This window comes from Triticum aestivum, chromosome 7D (assembly GCF_018294505.1).
Source record: "Triticum aestivum cultivar Chinese Spring chromosome 7D, IWGSC CS RefSeq v2.1, whole genome shotgun sequence".
NCBI classification, from domain to species: Eukaryota; Viridiplantae; Streptophyta; class Magnoliopsida; order Poales; family Poaceae; genus Triticum; species Triticum aestivum.
Window position 1 is genome coordinate 604,110,965 of NC_057814.1, and position 21,204 is coordinate 604,132,168.

The 21,204-nt window shown below is 43.8% G+C and overlaps 1 protein-coding gene and 1 pseudogene across 1 annotated transcript; both read left to right on the top strand.

The window, feature by feature from the left end:
• The first annotated feature begins 365 nt into the window (after positions 1-365).
• On the top strand, positions 366-10,459 carry LOC123166443 (uncharacterized). Its single transcript, XM_044584247.1, has 4 exons — positions 366-657; positions 788-979; positions 9,602-9,922; positions 10,213-10,459. Exons 1-3 carry the CDS (start codon positions 541-543, stop codon positions 9,893-9,895), a joined length of 603 nt encoding a protein of 200 aa, XP_044440182.1. The 5' UTR covers positions 366-540; the 3' UTR covers positions 9,896-9,922; positions 10,213-10,459.
• Positions 10,460-14,284: 3,825 nt separating this feature from the next.
• Positions 14,285-15,635, top strand: LOC123163679 (F-box protein At5g18160-like; annotated as a pseudogene).
• Positions 15,636-21,204: the final 5,569 nt, after the last annotated feature.

The following is a 21,204-nucleotide window of genomic DNA, read 5'->3' on the forward strand; positions in this document are numbered from 1 at the left end:
AGCTGGATCTAGTATGCATGCTGTCGCCCTAGTACTGGTGCTAGTGTTTAGCATGCAAATGATCTAATTATCTGTGGCGGTTTCAGTTTCGTTGTCTTAATTCTTTTTTCTGGATTTAAAAGTGCAAGATCAGATGGAAATCAACGTACTGTGCTTATCATTTTGGTCCGGGAGAAACAACCAACGAAACTGTCCAAGGCAATTTTTGCAAAGGACATGTTACTTTCTATATAGGGGCAAAGGTGCAAATGTTCCAAGGGGCCATGTGTAAATGCATCAGTGACTTGATCCTGCCCCTCTATTTCAGATCTGACGTACCATGCATCCCTGGAGCAGCGTATCATGCCATCGATGGTACACTAGATATTTCCCCCCACCCACCATCAGTACGCCGCGCAACTCCACAGCCACTCGCCCCCGCTCCGCTCCACTCCCCAATCGAGCAAGGCCGAAGCCCTAGCTCGCCGCCGGCGGCCGCCATTCCCCCCTCCCCCGCACGAGCCGAGCGACGCGCGCGGCCTCCGCCCACCCCCTCCGGCGATGTCCCGGCGGCGGCCGAGGGGCGGGACGCAGCGGATGGACGCCGCGATCGACCACTTCGCCATCATGGGCTACCGCAAGGCCGACGTCCGCAGCGTCGTCAACCGGCTGCTCAGGGTTGGTCTCCCTCTCCTCTCCTTCCCCCCCCCCCCCCCCTCTCCTCCCGCGGGTTCGTCGGCCGATCCGGGAGCCGGCGGGCGCTATGGTTGTACGGTCGTGGTTGATTCGGCCTCGTCCCTGTGCTCAGGATGTGTATGGGAGGGATGGGTGGCCGTTCCTGGAGGACAGCTGCTACTCCGTCGTGCAGGACGCGCTCTTCGAGATGCAGGAGGAGCAGGACAAGCTGCAGCTGCAGGCCGTGCAGCAGCCGCAGGAGGAGGATGGGGATGCGGATGGGGATGACGGTGGTGGTGATGATGATGATGATGAGGAAGCTCAGGTGAGCTCGCTCTTGTGCTTATCCATGTCTCATATTTTGATGTGATTGCTCTGGGTGTGATATTTCTGTCAATTTACACGGAAGCCTGATCATGTGTACGTCGAGTGTTCAATCCACAGGACACAACTAAACCCTTATAAGATGCCGATTTACCTCATCCACTCCTTCGCTACTCACTGCTCGCACATGTGTTGTACTCCAAGCACTAGTTGCAGTCCCAATAGTGTCATCTAGACCACAGTAAACATATAGTGTTCTAGTAGAACCTGTCAGTCCCAGCCCTAGCTGAATGAAGCCACTAGAAGTAAGGTTCGGATAAACCTGACGGCCCCTAGCAGAATGAGTCCAGCAGAAATAAGATTCAGATAGAAGACTAAAGCACCCAACTGGGTGAAGCAAGTACACCCAGTTTACAATTAAGCAAGCATCATTCTACAAATGATCAGGAAACATAGTTTAGGTCTAAAAGTTAGAGTACTTATCATGACTCTCGGAAGTGAGGAACAAGCGCAGAGCAATGCTCACACAAACACACTAGAAAATCCTCTTAACAATAGAACAGAAATAGTATTTCAGACTTCATTCTACAAAAATTGCAAGTTGTCTGGCAGTGCCCTCCCACATCGCAATTCTTGCACTTTCCAAGCTTCCGTGGTTTCTTTGGTGCATCCCCTCTTTCAGGGAAAGTAGTCCATTTGTGCCCCTCGCGCCTACATATGCTGTAGAATCTGATCTGCTTATTCAGACCTTCGTACGGTGCCTTCTCTCTGCTACTTGTCAGTCTCCCGACCCCTCTTTGCTTTTCTGGAGCTGTTAGGCCATGGAAAGCACTGATGCTGGACCTAAACTGTTGAATAAAGTTAGTTCCCCTTAAAACGTGGCTGCACAACATCCCAGTGTGCTCGAACTGACAACATTCACATGAGGTATTTACGTGTGCTTCCTGAAATTGTACTTATCTAATAGCATGTTCCACGCCGCCTCAAACTCATCTTCAGTTAACATGTGGTTGACAACCTTATGGAATTCGGCCTGGAAATCAGACTCCTTCGTATACAGTTGCTGTAATGTCTCCTTGGCTTTCTTCAGCACATGCCATTTGCACCACCTGTGCACAGTCCCCAGATAAACTTTCTTGATTGCCACCTCCATGGCTCTGTTCTGATCTGCAACCATGAATGGCAAGAGCTAGGTCCAACGTACTATTCATATATAGGATCGTTCTAAAGGAACTTGAACATTCTTTTCATAAACATGGTTTGTGAAAAACTCTAGTTGACTCACCTGTCAGAATAGTCTTTGGTGCAGGCCCCCCCATCATCCGCAGGAACTCACTAAAAAACCCACTTGAAGCTCTCTACTTGTTCCTCCCTCATCAAGACACCAGCAAGTATAATGCTCTGAAAACGATTGTTAACCCCAACAAAAAGACCAAAGGTTTTCATGTAGGTTGTGTTGAATGTAACCACATCACTAAAAAACCTGTACTGCATTCGACTGCTTCTGTTAGTCCACATGAGGTTTTTGACCTTGTTTTCTCTGCCAAAACTTTATATGTCAAACCAGGGTCATCATTGACAATGTCTGCAAACACCTCCAAAGTCTTCCTAACATCGTCTCCTGCCTGCTCACGGCTGATCTTCCCACAAATGTTCCTTAGAGTCCTCTTCGTTAATGGCACCTTCTCGATCGACCCCAAAAAACTGCCAATGATGTTGTACACCTTTCCAAGATTCACATTGTTCTCCCTTAGCTGCTTTATCAAATCTTTAGTGTACACATCAATGTGCTTGTGAGACGGCCCGTGCACTTTTTCACCAATCGTCAACGACATAGAGTGGTTGTGGCTTTTTCACGGTGCTCTGTGATGTATCAACTGTTGTCTGCTGCGTGCAACAACCTAATCAAGGCCGGACACTGACATCTGCAGGACCTACTGTTCTCTGTTTCCGGTTTGCCCTGCATGTTTTTCACCACGACAAATCGGTCAAACACTTCCCTACGCGCCATAGAATACATTACAAAAATGAAAACTCACCGAGCACCCGCACACAATCTGTTGCATGCACTTTGTCCTCTCCGCGTTCAATCTGCTTTTACCATATCTAATAGCAAAGCCTATCTCCCACGAATACAGATTGTAGAAGTCGCATGCCTCACCTAACGAATCAAAATTCAGCCCGAGTACGGGCGTTATCACACTCTTCGACGACTCTTCCGCGTACTTGCAAATCGACTGCTCCATAGCAATAATTCAGGAAGGGCATGGTGTCCTGTCTGGTGGCGCACTACCCAGACGTAATCTGCGATCATGGAAACCAAAATTCATTTTTTCTTTCCTAACATTTTTTTCATTGTACGGAACAAGGCTAGCAACATGGTGCCTGTGGTTATTCCTGGGGGTTTAATATGGGTGCGGTAACGAAGTAGTCCAATTTGTTTAGATTAACTATCCAGTTTTTAACTGCTAAGTTCTTACTGAATACTGTATAAGCAACGCACAAATAATGTTCAGTCAGGACAGGAGACATAAAAGATGTAATCCTACAACTCCACGTATTTCATTTCGTACCTTTTTGTCCACCCATGGGCCTGCAGATTGACTCTGTCAGGTGATGCGCAGACCTCGTTGGCGATGAATCATGTCGTCGCCGGACTCCAGCTCGTGTACTATTGTTGTCCTCGACGCCGATTTGCTGACCACAACCATAGCCAAAGTCTGATTCCGCAGGGAGGGCAACTCCTGGTCCGCTGTTTACCAACAAGGACATAGGGACCGGATCTGGCTGCTCATGACTATTGGCGAACTCCTCGTGTAGGGGGAACATGAGAAACCAACGGCAACGGCGGCAGCCATGGCGCGTCAGTGAAAACACACTGAAAATTGCTAAAGAACTTTGCAGATCTGAAGTCTCTAACCTGTCAACGGCATCGAGGAGGAACTCCATGCCAACATCATCCATTCAAATGGCCACCGGCGCAAAACGAATGCCGCCGCAAGTAAAATGGTAGGGGGCTGGGCACCAGCGCAAATCAGGGTTCGGCAAGGGTTTCCAGAATGAACAACGACGTGCTAGATGGACCGGGGGATTTGGATGGGGCTGGGTCGCCGCCTACAGCCAATGCGCGCATGTGTATCACATAGACGTGTCTGACAGACGGCTCAGCTTTTACCCCGACGTCCTGTTCCCCTGATCTCATCCTAGCACGGTAAAAACACTAACATTCTGGTCGATGGACCAGCTACCTCACGCATCTCCGTTGTCCCACCGCTATGTCTGGGTCCCACGTACAATGCACTGTTCCGTCCCGTATTTCACCTCCCACCTGATTTCCACAATTCAGCGTCAGATGCGTCAGGCCTCTTTTCTCGTATCCCGAGCGTGAAACGGAAGGAGAGGATATCGGGACCAGCTGGGCTCGGGCACCAAATCGCCTTGTCCACCAGTTCTTACAAACCAGGGTACATAACAGGAGAGAAAGGGAGGGAGACGGGTGAAAAGAAAACAAAATAGGAGTGCAGAATAGGAGAACAAAGGGCAAAGAAAAAGGTGACTACCTTGGCCAGCCCGCAATCCATTCTTGAATAGACACAAGTTTCTCTTCTTTAGCCCTGTTTGACCAGAGTTTAACCATGGCCGTGCATTGTTTCGCAAGTACCCCGGGGCAGGGGTAGTTATGGCATCGAAGACCCTTCGGTCCCTTGCTAGCAAGATAGATCAAATTAAAGTGATTGCAATCAGCTCCCAAGATTTTCGTTTGTCTTCAGAGTACAGAGATGAACTTCTCCGTCACTAAAAATGTCCGCCGGTTGATCCACATCACTCATTCGGACGCCGAGGAGTTCCCAAATATGTTTCCTTCTGCTGCATTCCAGAACCAGGTGAGACAGTTTCATGGTTGCTGCAGCCAAATGGGCAGTTGTCATTGTTGACGATTCCTTGGTTTTTCAGAATCACCCTAACTTCAATCCTGTGTTTGACAAGTAACCAGGCAAAGACTTTGCATTTTTTGGGTGCTGAACAGTTCAAATGTTACTGTTCATGAGCTCGTAGCATTTTCCAACAGAGAATGGTACTGAGTGATTCATATGAAGGGCTCGGTTGTCCAGAGACCCCTCTTGGAGACAACAGAGTTGAGGAAGAGTGCAAGTGAATGGAGCTTGTTGTCCGCCCGATCAGACGTGATATGTCGAGTGTGAATTATCCATTCTCCGCCTCTCCTACAGTCTGCAACAGAAATGTTAGGCCTGAGCGCATGAGAGTAGATGGCAGGGAATTGGATAAAAAAGGGGCCGTTAGTAGGCCATTTGTCTTTCCAGAATGAAGTTGCCTCCCCATCTCCGATTTGCACACAAGTCACCTCTCTCTAACCCCTTAAATGAGTGCTGATTTGTGACCATGCTCTTGTATTAAGAGGGAGGCGATCACCTACATCCCTGTTATTGAAATGAATTATTCTGACCCATCTTGCCCACGGAATGTTTGGCGCTGTAAGGAGGCGGTGAACAAATTTCATCAGAAGACAATCATTTTGAGTACTTAATTTTTTAATTCCAAGTCCTTGAATTGATCGACAAACTTGGTCCGAAGTGACCAAGCAATCAGCTCCTTTAGTCTTCTCTTTTCCTTTCCAAAGAAACAATATCATTAATCTGTCAATCTCATTAACTACCCATTGAGGCAATTTGATGCATGACATGACATAAGATAAGCAGGGATAGCTGACAGAACTGATTTTGTAAGCGTTAGGCGACTTCCCTTTGAGGGGAAACCCAAGGAGAACCCTGTCAAACATTTGGGGACTGCAGAGATCACTGGAAGGAAAGCCTCACGTGGCAACTTGGAGTCCGACAACTGCAGCCCCAAGTAAGTCTGGGGAAGGATTCTATCGGGCAGCTTGAGAAATGTTAGCAGCTTCCTCGTTGATGGGGACGAAAGTGGATTTGGAAAAGTTGATTCTAAGCCCTGTTGTGTTAGCAAAGGCATCTAGAATGTCCTTAAGGAGCTTAGCCTGATCAACACCCCCGTCCAAAATAATTGAAGTGTTGTCTGCATACTGAAGCACAGAGCATGGCATCATGCTGACGACTGGATGTCGAAGGTACCCCTCAGACGTAAATTTTTTGATGACTTGCTGCCGTACGTCAACCACTAGAATCAACAAAAGTGGTGAGAGAGGGTCTCCTTGGCGCAGTCCGCGTCTGATATTAATCCATTTGCCTGGTATCCCATTCAATAAAATATCAGTCTTAGCAGTAGTCAAAAGGGACTCAATCCACATAATCATCAGTAAATCCTCTAGTTTTGAGAATATAGAACAGAGAATCCCACGATACTGTATCAAAAGCTTTTGTGAAATCTAACCTCAAAACCATCGCCCTTTTCTTTCTTAATCTGCAAATTTGAACAAGATCCATTGCATACATGAAATTATCAGCAATGCATCTGGTTTTGATGAAGCCAGATGATCATATCCACTAGCAGTGTAATGAAAGCCTGAAGTTTAGCAGCTCAAACTTTTGTGATCCATTTAACGGGACAGTTAGGAAGCGAAATAGGCCTGAAGTTACCGGGAGAGCAGCTATTTTCTTTTTTCCGAAGCATAACCATATAGGATCTGTTGATTCTTTCTAGCTGCAGACCCCTGTCAAAAATTGTTGAAGGGAGAGCATATACCATTTTTTATGAGAGGCCAAAAGTCCTGGAAAAAGGCTGAAGAAAAACCATCCGGTCCCAGGCTTTTATCCCGTGGAATGTCTTTTATAGCAGTTATAATTTCCTTCTCAGTAAAGTGGTTAGTCAAATCCGATAAATCGACAGCCCGGGGGTACAGAAGCATGAGATCAATATCATTCGCTGTGGCCACTTGTGTTCCCATCAAATCCCTTTAAAAGTCAGTTAGTATACCCTCTTCAGCAGCATGGGTATAATTTGGGACACCATCAACCTCAATGTTTTTAATAATTTTTTCCGTAAGCGAGTGGACGCTTTGGAGTGGTAAAATCTTGTATCCTCATCTCCCAAGACACACTAATCAATTTTTCCTCATTGCCTAGCTGCCAGAGCGATGAAATGAATGATAGTTTTTTTTTCTTTTCTTTTCACCATATCCCTGAAAAGGATCTCAGTCAACGGTCTCCCCTCTTCAATCTAGTCCATGAAAGCCAAAGTAAATTTGCATGATGTAAGGAGTGCTTTGTCCAGTTTCAAAGTTTTTTTTTCCAGTTGGTGATGCAACGCCTGAGCCTTTTCAACTTGTAGCATAGGACTGATGCAGCATCAGTTTGTTCAGAGTAAAAGCCCCATGTGGTTTTGACCAGATCATAGAGCCCAAACCTGAATTTCCAATTGTTCTCGTATCTAAACAGCCGTGTGGTAGGAATGGAGGTAGTGGCTTAAAATATGAGAGGGATGTGATCTGAACTTACTTGCGGCAAGCTGTGCAACTAAGAATCAGGCATGGATAAGTCCCAATCTGCATCAATAAAAACCCTGTCAATTTTAGTCATAATTGGAGGAGTCTGCATGTTGGACCAGGTGAAATCCCTGTCCGAATGTTGCATATGCCTAATCCAGTCCAGTCATTGAACTGTACCATTTCCGACAACGACGCCCTGCCAGTGTTCCTATCAGATTGACTTCTGACGCAGTTAAAATCTCCTGCAACAACCCAGAAAACTTTCACGTTCAGTAGCAGACGTTGGCCCATAAACATTCATAGCCCAGAACTGAAAGTTGGATGTAGCTGAAACAAGATGAACTGTTACAGATCTCCTTTTGACAACAGAAACACTAGAACGGAATAAGTTACTGTTCCAAGCCACCAAAACACCTCCAGCCGATCCCAGCGCATCCAGATGGACAGAAGAGAGGAGGTGGCGCGGCAAGAAGCTGCTCTTTTTTAAATATGAGAAGAACTCAGTTTGTTTTTCTGGAAGAAAATGACGTCAAATTTCTGAGACGAATGTCTCTGACCAGTTCGCATTTATCTTCATCACCCAGCCCCCCTGACATTCCAACAACACAAACGGATAGAACTGAATTTGTTCGACATTAATAAACACACAGGAGCAACATATGGCATGGATCATGTCGACAGAGTTCATAGAACAGACTCGAACAACAACTGATAAACTGCAACTTGAAGAAGAGCAAAAGCAACAGTAGACCCACGCAACCATGAGGGGGATCAAGCACTCTGACAGGACTAGTGCTTCCCCACAGAACCCGGGATGGTTCACTAAACATCATTGAACTGTCATGCGGCATTTTTAAGCTGAAGTAGTTCCTCATCAGTGAAGCCGCATTCTTTACCGAGGAATAGCAGATCTCCAACCTGCAGCGGAGGCTGGGCTTCCTTCGCTGGATAACAAGGCCGTTCCTGCGCTTCTTGGCCTGCGTAGCATGCTGCTGCCCTTCTGCCAGCCCCTCCACCACTTTGAGACTTTGACCTTCCACTACATGGCCCTTTCAGCCATCTTCACGTACTTGCCTTCTCCATGCTCTGTGACGCTTGCTGAGTCGAGGTGCTCCTGCAGCAACCTCCAGAGCCTCTATCACTTCCTTGTGCGGCACGAACACTGGGGGAGAGGAGAACCGGTTGTTGTTGTTGTCGTAGTTTGCCCCCTCCACCGGTTACTTGAGCGCCCTTTTCCCTGACCCTGAGAGGGACAGGGGAGAGCAAAGGGTCAAAGGCCATGGGCGCCGGGACCATGGTCAACACGCTCATGGCATCAGAGAAGATGGTGCTGGCTGCTTTGGTGTCGTCGCTCCACACCACAGGCTCCCCTGGAGCAGGGATGAGCGGCGGTGGAGTCTTCATGCCGTCTTCCCCGGCGTCACTGAGCAGGAGCATGGTGGAAGCGACACTGTCCTCACTGGTGAAAATGGTGATAGACGGCAGTCGCGGGAAGTCGAGAGTGGCCGGCCATGACTCCATGAGAGATTCGTGCGACGGCTGGATGTGCTCGAGTATATGGTTACTTGATCTTACAGATTTATGATCGGTTATTGATTACTGTTTTTTTTTCTTGTTGATTACTTCACCTAGATTTGTGTGGCCATTGTCTCTTAATCCCCTTGATTTTTTGGAGATTACTTTTCAGTGCTTATTTGCTTTGTTGGTCTTGTATAAAAAATGTTATGTGTTTTCACGTAAACACTTGTTTATATTCATAAAAATGACAACAGTCAATACTGCCAGCTGAAAGAAGTGAGCCAGTTGATATCTCCTATGTTTCTTTTATGCTGACATAATTGACTGATGAATTGGTGTTGTATATACTCCCTCCGTCTCACAATATAAGAGCGTTTTTTACACTAGTGTAGTGTCAAAAACACTTATATTATGGGACGGAGGGAGTATTTAGCATTGCACTATGTAGTATTTTCTCACTTGGTTTTGTAATTCAACTGAACTTGTTGGCCGTCAGTACTTTCTGTAGTATAAGAAAACATTTAGGGTGCACAAACTCCTGTTACTTGTGATAAACTGGATTTACCTCCAAACTAATACCTTGGGCTATCAATGTTTAATTGTGGTTTCTTATTCCTTCCAGCAACAAAGCTCATGCATGTTGTCCAATTCTTACATGGGATTTGGTTGGTATTGGTAATGCAGCAACTGGAAGCAGCAATGATGGACCCACCTTCAGAAAATGCCATGCCCATTGTGATGGTTGACAGTGAGGCACAACCTTCTGAGACTGTGTTAGCCGTTGAGCAAACAGGGGAAGTGATCCCCATGATCATGGACCCACCTGCTCGCACAGCTGGGCCGCCACATCCGGCATCTACAGGAACTGGTCGCACAAGGCGTCCCTGCTATGGATGGATCTCTGAGTCTGAGAGTGACTCGGACTACGAAGAATATGTTGCACGTCGACAGAAGCAGGTGCATGTCCCGGCCAAGTAGATGGGTGCAAGTGAAGCCACTTAACAGGTGCTGCTTCTGTCATCCGATCTTTCTTTGCTATCTTTTAAGTTGATATTGTCAGTAGCCAAATTTCTATGCGTAGCCAGAGCAAGTTCATACCACTGTTATTGTTCTCATTCTTTTGGTCGAATAAAGACACTCTAGGATTTATGCTTCCTTGGTTAAGAACAGAAAAGTTTTATTATTCAGATTGAATGGTGAAATCAAAACTTGTATGGCATTCACATGAGTTTGAAGTTATGTTCTGGAAAACTCCTCTGTTCGAAATGCTAACCATCGTTCTCTTGCTGTGGCAGAGAGGGGGCTGATCCACGGCGAAAGGAAGCAGGAGAACTGGACTAATTTAGAGCATTAATATATTGCTAGTACTATATTGTTAGCATGACGAACTGGAGGTGTGTCTCCGTCGGATCTCACGGGATTCAGTCGGTGTTGGTCTTTGGTGGATCTGTTTGGATCCAGTCTTTGTTCGTCTTGGTTTGGGTGTTTACAAGTTTGATACTTTCGATCTACAACTTTATTCATCGATGATGGTTGCTGCTCTGGTGTGCTGGTCCTACGGGGCCTTAGCATGACGACTTCTCGGCTGTCTACTACAACAAGGTTTGCCTGGTTCCAGCGAGAGAGGGGCGATGACGGCGGCGCGTCTTTGGCTCACTCCAGTGCTTGTAGTCATCGCTAGGTGGTCCATAGACCTGGTTGTAATTTTTATTACCTCTGGTGTCCTTTGTACTACCATGATTAGAGATGAATAGATTGAAATTTTCTCACAGGCAAAAAAAGAAAATTTTACCTTTACATAGAAGTACCTTCCATTAGCAAATTCGGTTGTATTTTCATAAGCTTTTATTACCCAATATTTTTCTAATATGATTGACAATTCAGGCTATGTATTATTGTTCTCACGTTTTCAAACCATTATGTACTATCACAATGCTCTCGCAAGATTTAGATCAAGTATTAGATTATCTCTTCTCTTTTTATGATGTATGCGTTGATTTTTGCGATCTCTTACCCAAAACATGAAGAACCTGAACTTTGAGCAAACTTTAAATGTTCACATATTATCGTATATCTCCAGTGTCCGTCCATCAAAATGGATATGGGAAACAACACACCAAACATTCCATTCTGCACCGCTTCACTACAAAACGATTATGGCATTTGTTATTTTTGAATGGCATTTTTTGATCATGGCATTTATGTTCTTTCTTTTGTGTTCACAGGGCAACTCAAATTGTTGGACCATGACAAGTTTGATTTTTTTAACATTCATGGTTAATTTCTGATATTAGAGGACGATATTTTCATAAATTCAGAGCATGGAATTTTTCAATTTTTAGATTTTCTATGTGTTTTTATAAGAAATGTTTTTTGGAGTTCATGGATTTTTTTCTAATACAAAAAAGAACAGTTAGCTGGGCCATTCTGGGTCAACCGGGGTCGCCCTGGCGCGCATGGACGCCAGATATTGGGGTCCCATTGAATTAGATGGCCGGTCCTACATGGTTTTGCCCCTCGTAAAATCCGTTTGAGCTCCGTCCGACATGGACCGCAATACCTTCACTACTTTTTTTTTTGCGATAACGCAATACCTTCACTACTACTCGTAGAAACAAGAGGAACTCAACAATAAATAGGTCTGGGCGTGGACGATCCACCACGTTCCTTGTGAAGTTTGGCGCCTCAACCCAGCGGCAGTTCAGCTTCACGCGAAGACCCTTCTCTCCTGCCTTCTTTCCCCGACGCAGCTCTGAACCAACTTCGCCGCCCAAATTCCTCTTGTCCGCTATGGCCGATATTGTTCGCCGCCGTGCAGGGTAAAACCCTGTCTATTATTATTCCTCGAGTGTGTTTTTTACTACTTGTTTTGCTGAATTTAAGCTGGTTGCCGAAACGATTCACTGAAACGTTACTCTTCCTTTTAGTTGACCGGAAACTTGGTAGAGTCTAGAAGGCCACGCCTAATCCTCAAAGATGAAATAGAACCCACGTCTATCATTTTGATCAATGGTTGGATTGATCATAAGAAGAAGAATTAGGCCTTATGGGATCTTACAAAGCATGTTCATGGATGACATGCTTGCGGTGTGATCATATAAAATATCCTCCACAAGTTTACTAGCGTATGCTTCCTAGGTAGGTGACTTACGTGTCGATGTGATGCGGAAACACTTTTGGTTAGAATATACATTCTTCCAATTTGTATGAAAGACTAATATAAATTGCATCCAAATACTATATCATATATCACTAATTAAGCTCCCTAGAATTGGAGGCCTCTTATTCAATCGAGGTCAGCAATTTAGAATTGGGTCATCGATTTTGACCGGGTCAACAATCTTACTCATATTATTTTAATTCACTATGCTCTCTTATTTTAGAGCTCTTCTATTGCATTGAGAAATTAAATATTGGATTTGATTCATGATTTTGATTGGGTCAACAAATTTTCAAATCAATTGGAAGCAACCGGTGTATAAAAACACATCAAACCTAGGCACCCTCTCATCACCGAAAAAATAGCATCAACATGTGCCACTATAGCACCAATATAGTACATGCAGCCACCGACGCAGAAATTTTCCCACATAAGTATGAGTTGATTAGCAGACAACACAAAATCACACCGCGAAAGCCCACCAGAATACCGCATTATATATATGAATAAAAAATAAATACACTCTACCATCTACACTCTATCATATTCCCCACTAACCAAACCTAAATACTCACTCCCTTCTAAAAAAGGTGTATTAGTTTATTGAAAAGTCGACTTTAACTTTGACCAAGTTCAGAGGCAAAAATATCGACTTCCACAATACTAATAATATTAAAAATTTGAAAATTCATTTCATGATGAATCTAAGAATCCGATTTGATATTACGGATATTGATATATTTCTACAAAAATGTTATCAAATTTAAAGAGGTTCGACCTTTCAAATTTGAAAAGTCACCTAATACATGTTGTCCGATCCGTTTTGATCGTGTGGACACAATGTCGTTTTAGTCACATAGCCCTTCCAGCCACGTATCATCCAAACAATCCACACACACTCAACCTTATCTCCTCCCATGCCCCAACCATTTTCTTCCTTCCTCAATCCCTGTACGCACTCCATTCTCCCAAATCAAGTCTGCGAAGAGGGCCGAGGGCCAGGTGGAGCTCGCGGCATACGCATGCAGCAGGGGCAGGACCGAGGATGGGGCACACAAGCGTGGCAGGAAGGTGCCGGCCCAAGCTTGGGCTTGTCCATGCCCACGGTCATGGCGGCCAGGCCCAGACGTGTGTTGTGGTATATGCAACAGCGACAGTGTTGCAAACGGCGGCGGCAACACACGGTGTTGCTCAACAATGGCCCGCAGCCATGCTCGCCTCCCTCATTCATGGCTGCACTCGCCTCCCATCCATGGCCGTGTTTTTCTTCCCGTTGCAGGGAAAGATTTTTTGCAACAAGACTCTTGTTGCATAATTCTCTCTTCAACGGAGCTCATGTTACATAGATCAAACGGAAAAGAATGGTCCAAAAAATTCCGCAAGAAGGTCGTTGTTGCAAAAGGCTGAGCGCAACAAGGCTCATGTTGCATATATCGAAGAAAAAAATGAACTGAAAAAGTTTTGCAACAAGGTCCTTGTTACAGAAGCATGAGCGCAACAAGACTCCTGCTGCAGAAACCAACGAGAAAAATGGCTAGGGGAAGATTGCAACACGACCATTGTTGCAGAGAGATGAGCGCAACATCAAGCTTGTTGCACAGATCAACGGCTACTCGACACTCCATCCAACGACTACTGAGGCGGCAGATCTTTTTAAATTATCCATCGGCCGACGGTAGCGCTGCCCTTTTTTATTTCATGATTTATTTAGTGTGGAAATTTGGGGAACATTTCTAAAATTTTGTGATCATTTTTTAAAATACCCCACAAATTTTGAATTTTCGAACATTTTTTAATAATTTTTGAGCACTTTTGAAATGCACGAAGATTTTACAAAAATTAGAAACATTTTGTAAAAAGTGAATTTGTTAAATTTCTGTAGCAACCAGTTTTGTAGCCATTTTTGAAGAAGGGCTCGAAACCGTCCCATCGTTCTGTTCATATCGTACGCCTATACAGAAAATAGAAGAAAACGAACATAACTGATCTGGCCCACTTAGGGTCTTATACCTCAAACATCAAGGTAGCACAACTCAGCCCAATAAGAAATGATGTTTGGCCCAGTTAAAGCGATGGACCGAACCAGGGGTGCGTCCGAATCGAGCTCGCGTCCTGCCTGGGTTCGGATGAGCACGTCGCTTTAAATTTGACCCCGCCTTAATCGCCACCTCGTCTCAACCGAGCTGCACTTCAGCTTCACGCCGACATTGTTCGCCGCGGTGCAGGGTAAAACCATCACTGGTTGCTGAAGCAATTCACTGAAACGGGTCTCCACTCTCCAGAGGGCACCATGCCGGGCAAGAGAGTCGCGGCCCTGCTTGAGGACCTTCCCGAGGAGATCGTCGACCTGATACTCGTCCGGTTGCCGCCCAGGGACGTCGGCCGCTGCCGTGCCGTCTGCAGGTCGTGGAACGGTGCCACGTCCACGCCTGAATTCATGCTCGAACACCATCGCCGCCAGCCGTCGCTCCCCATCATCGACGGGTGCGGGCGGCCTGCCAGTCTCGTTGTCGTCCGTGATGCTGGCGCTAGAACCACTAATCAGTAGCTCTGGCCTTTCGTCCCAGGTCTCGAACACCGCGACGAGATTTGTCTCCAAGGCATCTGTGACGGTTTCATCATCGTCTCGTGGAGAGATAAATTCTACATGTGCAACCCAGTCATCCGCAAGCATGCTCTCCTACCGCGGCCTCGATTTGGGAAAGACATCCACAATGCCGTAGTTGGTTTCTACCGGCATCATCCAACCGGAGAATATAGGGTGCTGTGGGTCTCAGAATCAGAACATTCGCCTGAATTCAGCTTATACGTCCTCACAGTTGGATCCGACAAGCCGAGGCACGTCGGAGTTAGAATGACAACGGGCTCGTGGGCTTCCAACGAACAGTTACTGATGGCGCTGAAATGTGCGAAGCCAATCCAGCATCGGGGCTGTTTGCACTGGCGTCAATTTGGTGCTAGAGCGAGTATAGAAGATGGTGAAGATATTATTGTGTTCGATACAGAAGCTGAATCATTCCGGTGGATGCGTAGTCCGGCCCAACTGTACGGTAAGGAGCAGTTGTTCGACATGAAGGGAGCGCTTGCTTTCTCGGGCTTCTCAGGCGGCCTCTTACCCCAGCACCCCACTCTGGATGTGTGGATGATGCAGGATTACAAGGCCGAAAATTGGTCCTTTAAATACCGTATTGACCTACCGAGGCTGGAGGCATCACGACAACTTGATTTAATTTCTCTCAAAAGGAAAAGGAGTACACCACTTGATACAATGGTGAGGTGGTTCAGTGGAATGGTTGTGCTCAACGAGCGTGAGCTTTTGGTCCACTTTAATAGTAAACATGTGTTACGTTGCGATATCAATGGCAAGTTCTTAGGAATGGTGAACATTGCAAAGAAATAATATTGTATGTTTTTTACTGAGCATTGCCTGCAAGAGAGCATAATCCCAATAATTTCGTCTCATGAGATGCAAGAAGAAGATGAGGAACCTCCATTCTCCACAAGGCATGTCTGAATGTTCAGGCTGGTGTGTTTTCCTCTTGTAATGTCTATACATACTGTCACAAATGAGCCACAGCTCTATTCTTTGCGCCCGCAAAAAATAAGCTCTATTCTTTGCCGCTTATTAGTTATTACTAGTCGTCAACCCGTGTGGATGCACGTGCTAGTCATGTTGGGAAGGCATGGTGATATTAATAGCTTCTTGGATACATAGACACTTAAATATGTCTGAAATATTAGATATCCAGTATTTACCTATTAAATATTAGGATTGAAATCATTAAACCTTTTTTACGATATGTCAGTATGTCTAAGATTGGTTAGTTCGAAGAAGAACATAAGTAAATGTTAGGCGAATTTCGGAGAAACACCCAAATTGAGCGTACACTTATCATATATTCACGTTTCATGATCAAAATGTAAGGGAAACTGCATTCCCAACTATGTTTTTGCAAAGCAGCATAATATATTGGAAAATAATTTCATTGTTCTGGCTTTTATGAGATATTTCTTACTCTCAAATTTATTGCTGGATCCTCATTTTTGATATCCTTATTTTACTTGGCCCCATCATATGGAAAATTAACAAAAAAATCCTTTATAATGCAAATAGTAGAGAACCATAAAATGGTTTACGGAGAAAGAATATCGGAGATACAAAGCAAAATGAAAATAACTTATTAGCAGCCATTGGGTCATATGACTAATTGTAAACAAAATCAGGCAATAAATTGAAAACGTTTGATCACCTGATGTGAACACATGCACCTCATTTATTGTATTATGTTTTCTTGCTTCGTGAATGAGCAATGACATCTTAATTAAGTTACCAGGTGATTCCACATCTTCATTTTTTTTAACATCTGAAGCATAATTACGACATAAAAGCAAAGGAGGCATTAGTTTGTACGAACATAAAAGCAATGGAATCAAATATATGAAAAATTGTCGACATAAAAGCAAAGGAGGCATTAGTTTGTACGAACATAATTAAGAAGACAACTATTTACCCATAGCATCCATATTCCATAGTCGATACAACCAGATGATTTTAAAACATTTAATTGATATTTGAAAAAATATATTAGTTAATTGTACTTGATATATACTAAAATAAACAAAATGCATTTACAAAAATAAATAAACTACCTAAACAAAATTTTAAAGGGCTACCTCTGAAAACAAAATGTAAGTAGCATTAGCAATGAATCAACATTACAAACCATTTTTTCTAGAAAAAGTAGTTACCGTAGATAGGGACCAACAATCAATTAGTAAGTCACATAAACTATGATTCCTATGGTTAGATCAATTGACAAAAAAATTCTCCTTATTAATCTTTCAGTATGACCAAGCCTGAAATAAAATGGAAGCCAAAGCAACAATTTGAATCCGGAGCATAGCTAAAATAGCAGCAGTTTTGTTATCCGAAAGGGAATTTTCTGTATCAAATGACAACAAAAATCATGATAAGTGTTGGCTAATACGAAAAGAGTAGACCAGTTAATAATCCGAGGAAACTCCTAGCAGGTGTAGCAGAACACGCTAGCTTTAGCATTAGATAGAATAGCTTCGGCAGGGATTTTGTTTCTCCATCAAGCACATAGGTCTATAAATATGACAATGCAGCATGAGAAAAGTAAACCAGTGAGGCTAGTACGTGTGCCATGGTATTTTGGTAGCATTGTCCGCAATACACATATTTTTTTTAAGAAACTACACCTCTTGTAGCTCAAGTCAGAACTAAACTGCTGAAATGACATCCTTTATAACCTGAAGAGTACACATGATGGATCAAGATATGACTTCGGTTCTGTTACAAATTATCATCTAAATCTCTGTTAACTGAACAAAGCATAACAATAAATCTAATGGAGATATTTAGAAAATATTAATCTCTTTTTCATCCATCCAAAGGACAAATACTCAGTTCATATATATTGTACTTCATGGGAAAACAAAATAACCAAAAAGGGAGAAGATGAGATAGAATTTATAGAACAAATACAGTGAACAGTCACCTGGTGGCTGCCCTACGCATTGGCTGTGGAGGCTCTTTTTCACACCGGAATCAATCCACCTGTCTGCTTGCACAGCCGGCTTGTGTACATGTCCATCTGCATGTTGCTGCTATCTAAAGTATCCATCTTCAACGAATCTAGGATTGAGCCTTGCTACATACCTACAGAAAGTTGTACCTGTGCAAGTTCTGCAGCCGGCATCGGCAGAGTAATTGGTAAGGGCAATAATATATGCTTCACGTCAGCTTCACACGGCTGCATCAACCTATTTCCATTAGGGACCGAGATATGTACAATCTAGTGCGGCAATTGCAAACCTATGGCATAGAATAGGGACACTGAAGAACCTCTGGCTTGACGGATGCACGGATCCTGATGTGTAAGTCGGCGCATCGGCGTATGGCCGTGAGTAAAACCTGTAGTTAATATTGATTAGATGGAAAGTCCTGATGGCGCTGCTGTGGAAAGAGGAGAACGGCGGCGACGGCTAGACACACGCCATGCATAGAAGAAACAAAGATGAGAAGGGCTTGACAAAGGAAAGAGGCACAGTTGGCTTGCATCACGACATTATGGGAACCATATGTTTTTTTTCTAGTTTTCTTTAAGATAGAAAATCGTTTTTCCCGGGGGAAATAGGTTTGTCAGATCAAGGAGATGTATAAAGAAGGTAAATTGGTTGCAACCGCTCCCCAAAGGCAGGATCCAGTGTGACGTGCCGATCAAAAGCTGGGTTGTGCAACTATACGTAAGAAAGATTTTGCTTTCTTTCTAAGAAAATTAGAGGAACCCAAGGGAGCAAGACTCCCTTATGTGGTAGTATTGGATAACATGTCCTAGACGTGAGCGATTGAGGGAGTTGGTTCATGGGCGATGCGTTAAGAGAGATGCATGTTTTTTTCTGTGAATTGATAGAGATACGTGTTTTTTTTATGTTAGTCGATCTACACCGTAATAATTCGGTCTCACCAGATTAACGACTCGTAAAATCTAATTAACGTGGGAATTCCTAGGAAGTGCCTAATTAGTATAGGTATAGATAGATAGATATAGAGGTATAGATAGATAGATAGATAGATATAGATAGATATAGATAGATATAGATTAGTACTGCTACTAGTAGAACATGCCATGTCACTTGGATGGCCGTAGCAGCAAATACACTATCATCCTTGTTGATAGTTTGTTCTTTGCTGATAGCACATTCTGAGCCTTTCTTACCTTATTGGCTGATTGTTTGATCTTTGATGTTCAATATGCAATCTGGCCCCAACTCCTAAGTTGCACCTTCTTATAGCTCCTTGTGTCGATCTCATCAACTTTCTTGACACTTGATTATCATAGTTATGTCTGATTGTTTTTCGATAAAGGATGTTTTTATTGACTCATAATGTAGCATCGAGGATACAATCATAATGAGTACACACTCGGCCTCTACATAGTTAGGATGCACACAACCAACACTAACACACACAAATGATCACACTAGTAGAAAAGGGTCAAATGTGAGACACATTAGTCCCAGTTTGCATTTGAGCCGGTTAGTGCCGGTTCGAACGGCTAGGCGGGAGGAGATCTTTAGTACCGGTTCCGTGCGAACCTTTAGTACCGGTTCATGCCACGAACCGGTACTAAAGGGGCTGGGGCCCGGCCAGCCCCTTTAGTACCGGTTCGTGGCATGCACCGGTAGTAAAGAGGTTGTGGCAGACTGTTTTTAGTCCCACCTCGCTCCCCTAGCAAGATTTTTACCACCTTAAATATGTTACTTCTCAAACTATCACAAGCACTTGGTCTTCATTGAACTCTATGTGTAGAATTTGTGGTCACAATATGAGTCTTCACCGGTTTCTAAACCGTTGAGGACTCATGTTGACAATTCAGATTGTACACAAAAAGATCATTGATAATCAATGTATTTTTTATGTATATTTTTACATGTTTACGCCCTCACTCTCTCCACTCACTCGGTCTCCCCCTCAATCCCCCCGCGCCGGTCCTCCCCCGCCGGCCGCCCCTCACTCTCTGCTGACATGTTTACGTCCTCACTCTCTCCACTCACTCGGTAAAAATTGGACGCACTTCGTGTACAAACTGGACAATCTCATCCGGAGTATCAGGCTTTCGGATGAGAACTCATCTGTTACACGGTTACTTCATTTTTTTAAACTTATTTGAACTCCCGTCTTTTTTTGCGTTCAGTATGCAGCATTCAAAGCGACGTCATCAATTTTCAACCCTTTCTGACATCATTTGCTCTTTTTCAGTCATTTACCGATTTGTTTATAGAGCTAAATGACCGTGAAATTGAAAATCACTACAAAATGAACTCTGAAAATGTTGAAACTTGGCATGGTATCATCATCTCTCCCACATAGCATGTGCAAAAGAGTAGAGAGGGTCACGGCAAAAACTGGACGCACTTCATGTACAAACTGAACAATCTCTTTCGGAGTATCAGGGTTTCGGACGAGAACTCATCTGTTACACGGTTACTTCATTTTTTAAACTTATTTGAACTCCAGACTTTTTTGCGTTCAGTATGCAACATTCAAAGCGACGTCATCAATTTTCAACCCTTTACATCATTTGCTCTTTTTCAGTCATTTACCGATTTGTTTAGAGAGCTAAATGACCGTGAAATTGAAAATCGCTACAAAATGAATTCTGAAAATGTTGAAACTTGGCATGGTATCATCATTTCACCCACATAGCATGTGCAAAAGAGTAGAGAGGGTTACAGCAAAAACTGGACGCACTTCGTGTACAAACTGGACAATCTCTTTCGGAGTATCAGGGTTTCGGACGAGAACTCATCTGTTACACGGTTACTTCATTTTTTTTAAACTTATTTGAACTCCAGACTTTTTTTGTGTTCAGTATGCAGCATTCAAAGCGACGTCATCAATTTTCAACCCTTTCTGACATCATTTGCTCTTTTTCAGTCATTTACCGATTTGTTTAGAGAGCTAAATGACCGTGAAATTGAAAATCACTACAAAATGAACTCTGAAAATGTTGAAACTTGGCATGGTATCATCATTTCACCCACATAGTATGTGCAAAAGAGTAGAGAGGGTCACGGCAAAAACTGAACGCACTTCGTGTACAAACTGGACAATCTCTTTCGAAGTATCAGGGTTTCGGACGAGAACTCATCTGTTACACGGCTACTTCATTTTTTTAAACTTATTTGAACTCCAGACTTTTTTTTGCGTTCAGTATGCATCATTCAAAGCGACGTCATCAATTTTCAACCCTTTCTGACATCATTTGCTCTTTTTCAGTCATTTACCGATTTTTTTAGAGAGCTAAATGGCCGTGAAATTGAAAATCACTACAAAATGAACTCTGAAAATGTTGAAACTTGGCATGGTATCATCATTTCACCCACATAGCATGTGCGATAAAGTAGAGAGGGTCACGGCAAAAACTGGACGCACTTCGTGTACAAACTGGACAATCTCTTTCGAAGTATCAGGGTTTCGGACGAGAACTCATCTGTTACACCGGCAATTAAATTTTTTAATAACTTATTACAATGCAGGACTTTTTTTGCGTTCAGCAGGCGCCATTCAAAGCCACGTCATCAAGTTTCAACCCTTTCT

Coding starts and splice junctions, on each gene's coding strand:
- LOC123166443 (XM_044584247.1), top strand. CDS start 541: ATGTCCCGGCGGCGGCCGAGGGGCGGGACGCAGCGGATGGACGCCGCG. Junction 658..787: donor TCGTCAACCGGCTGCTCAGG/GTTGGTCTCCCT, acceptor CCCTGTGCTCAG/GATGTGTATGGGAGGGATGG. Junction 980..9,601: donor ATGATGATGAGGAAGCTCAG/GTGAGCTCGCTC, acceptor TTGGTAATGCAG/CAACTGGAAGCAGCAATGAT.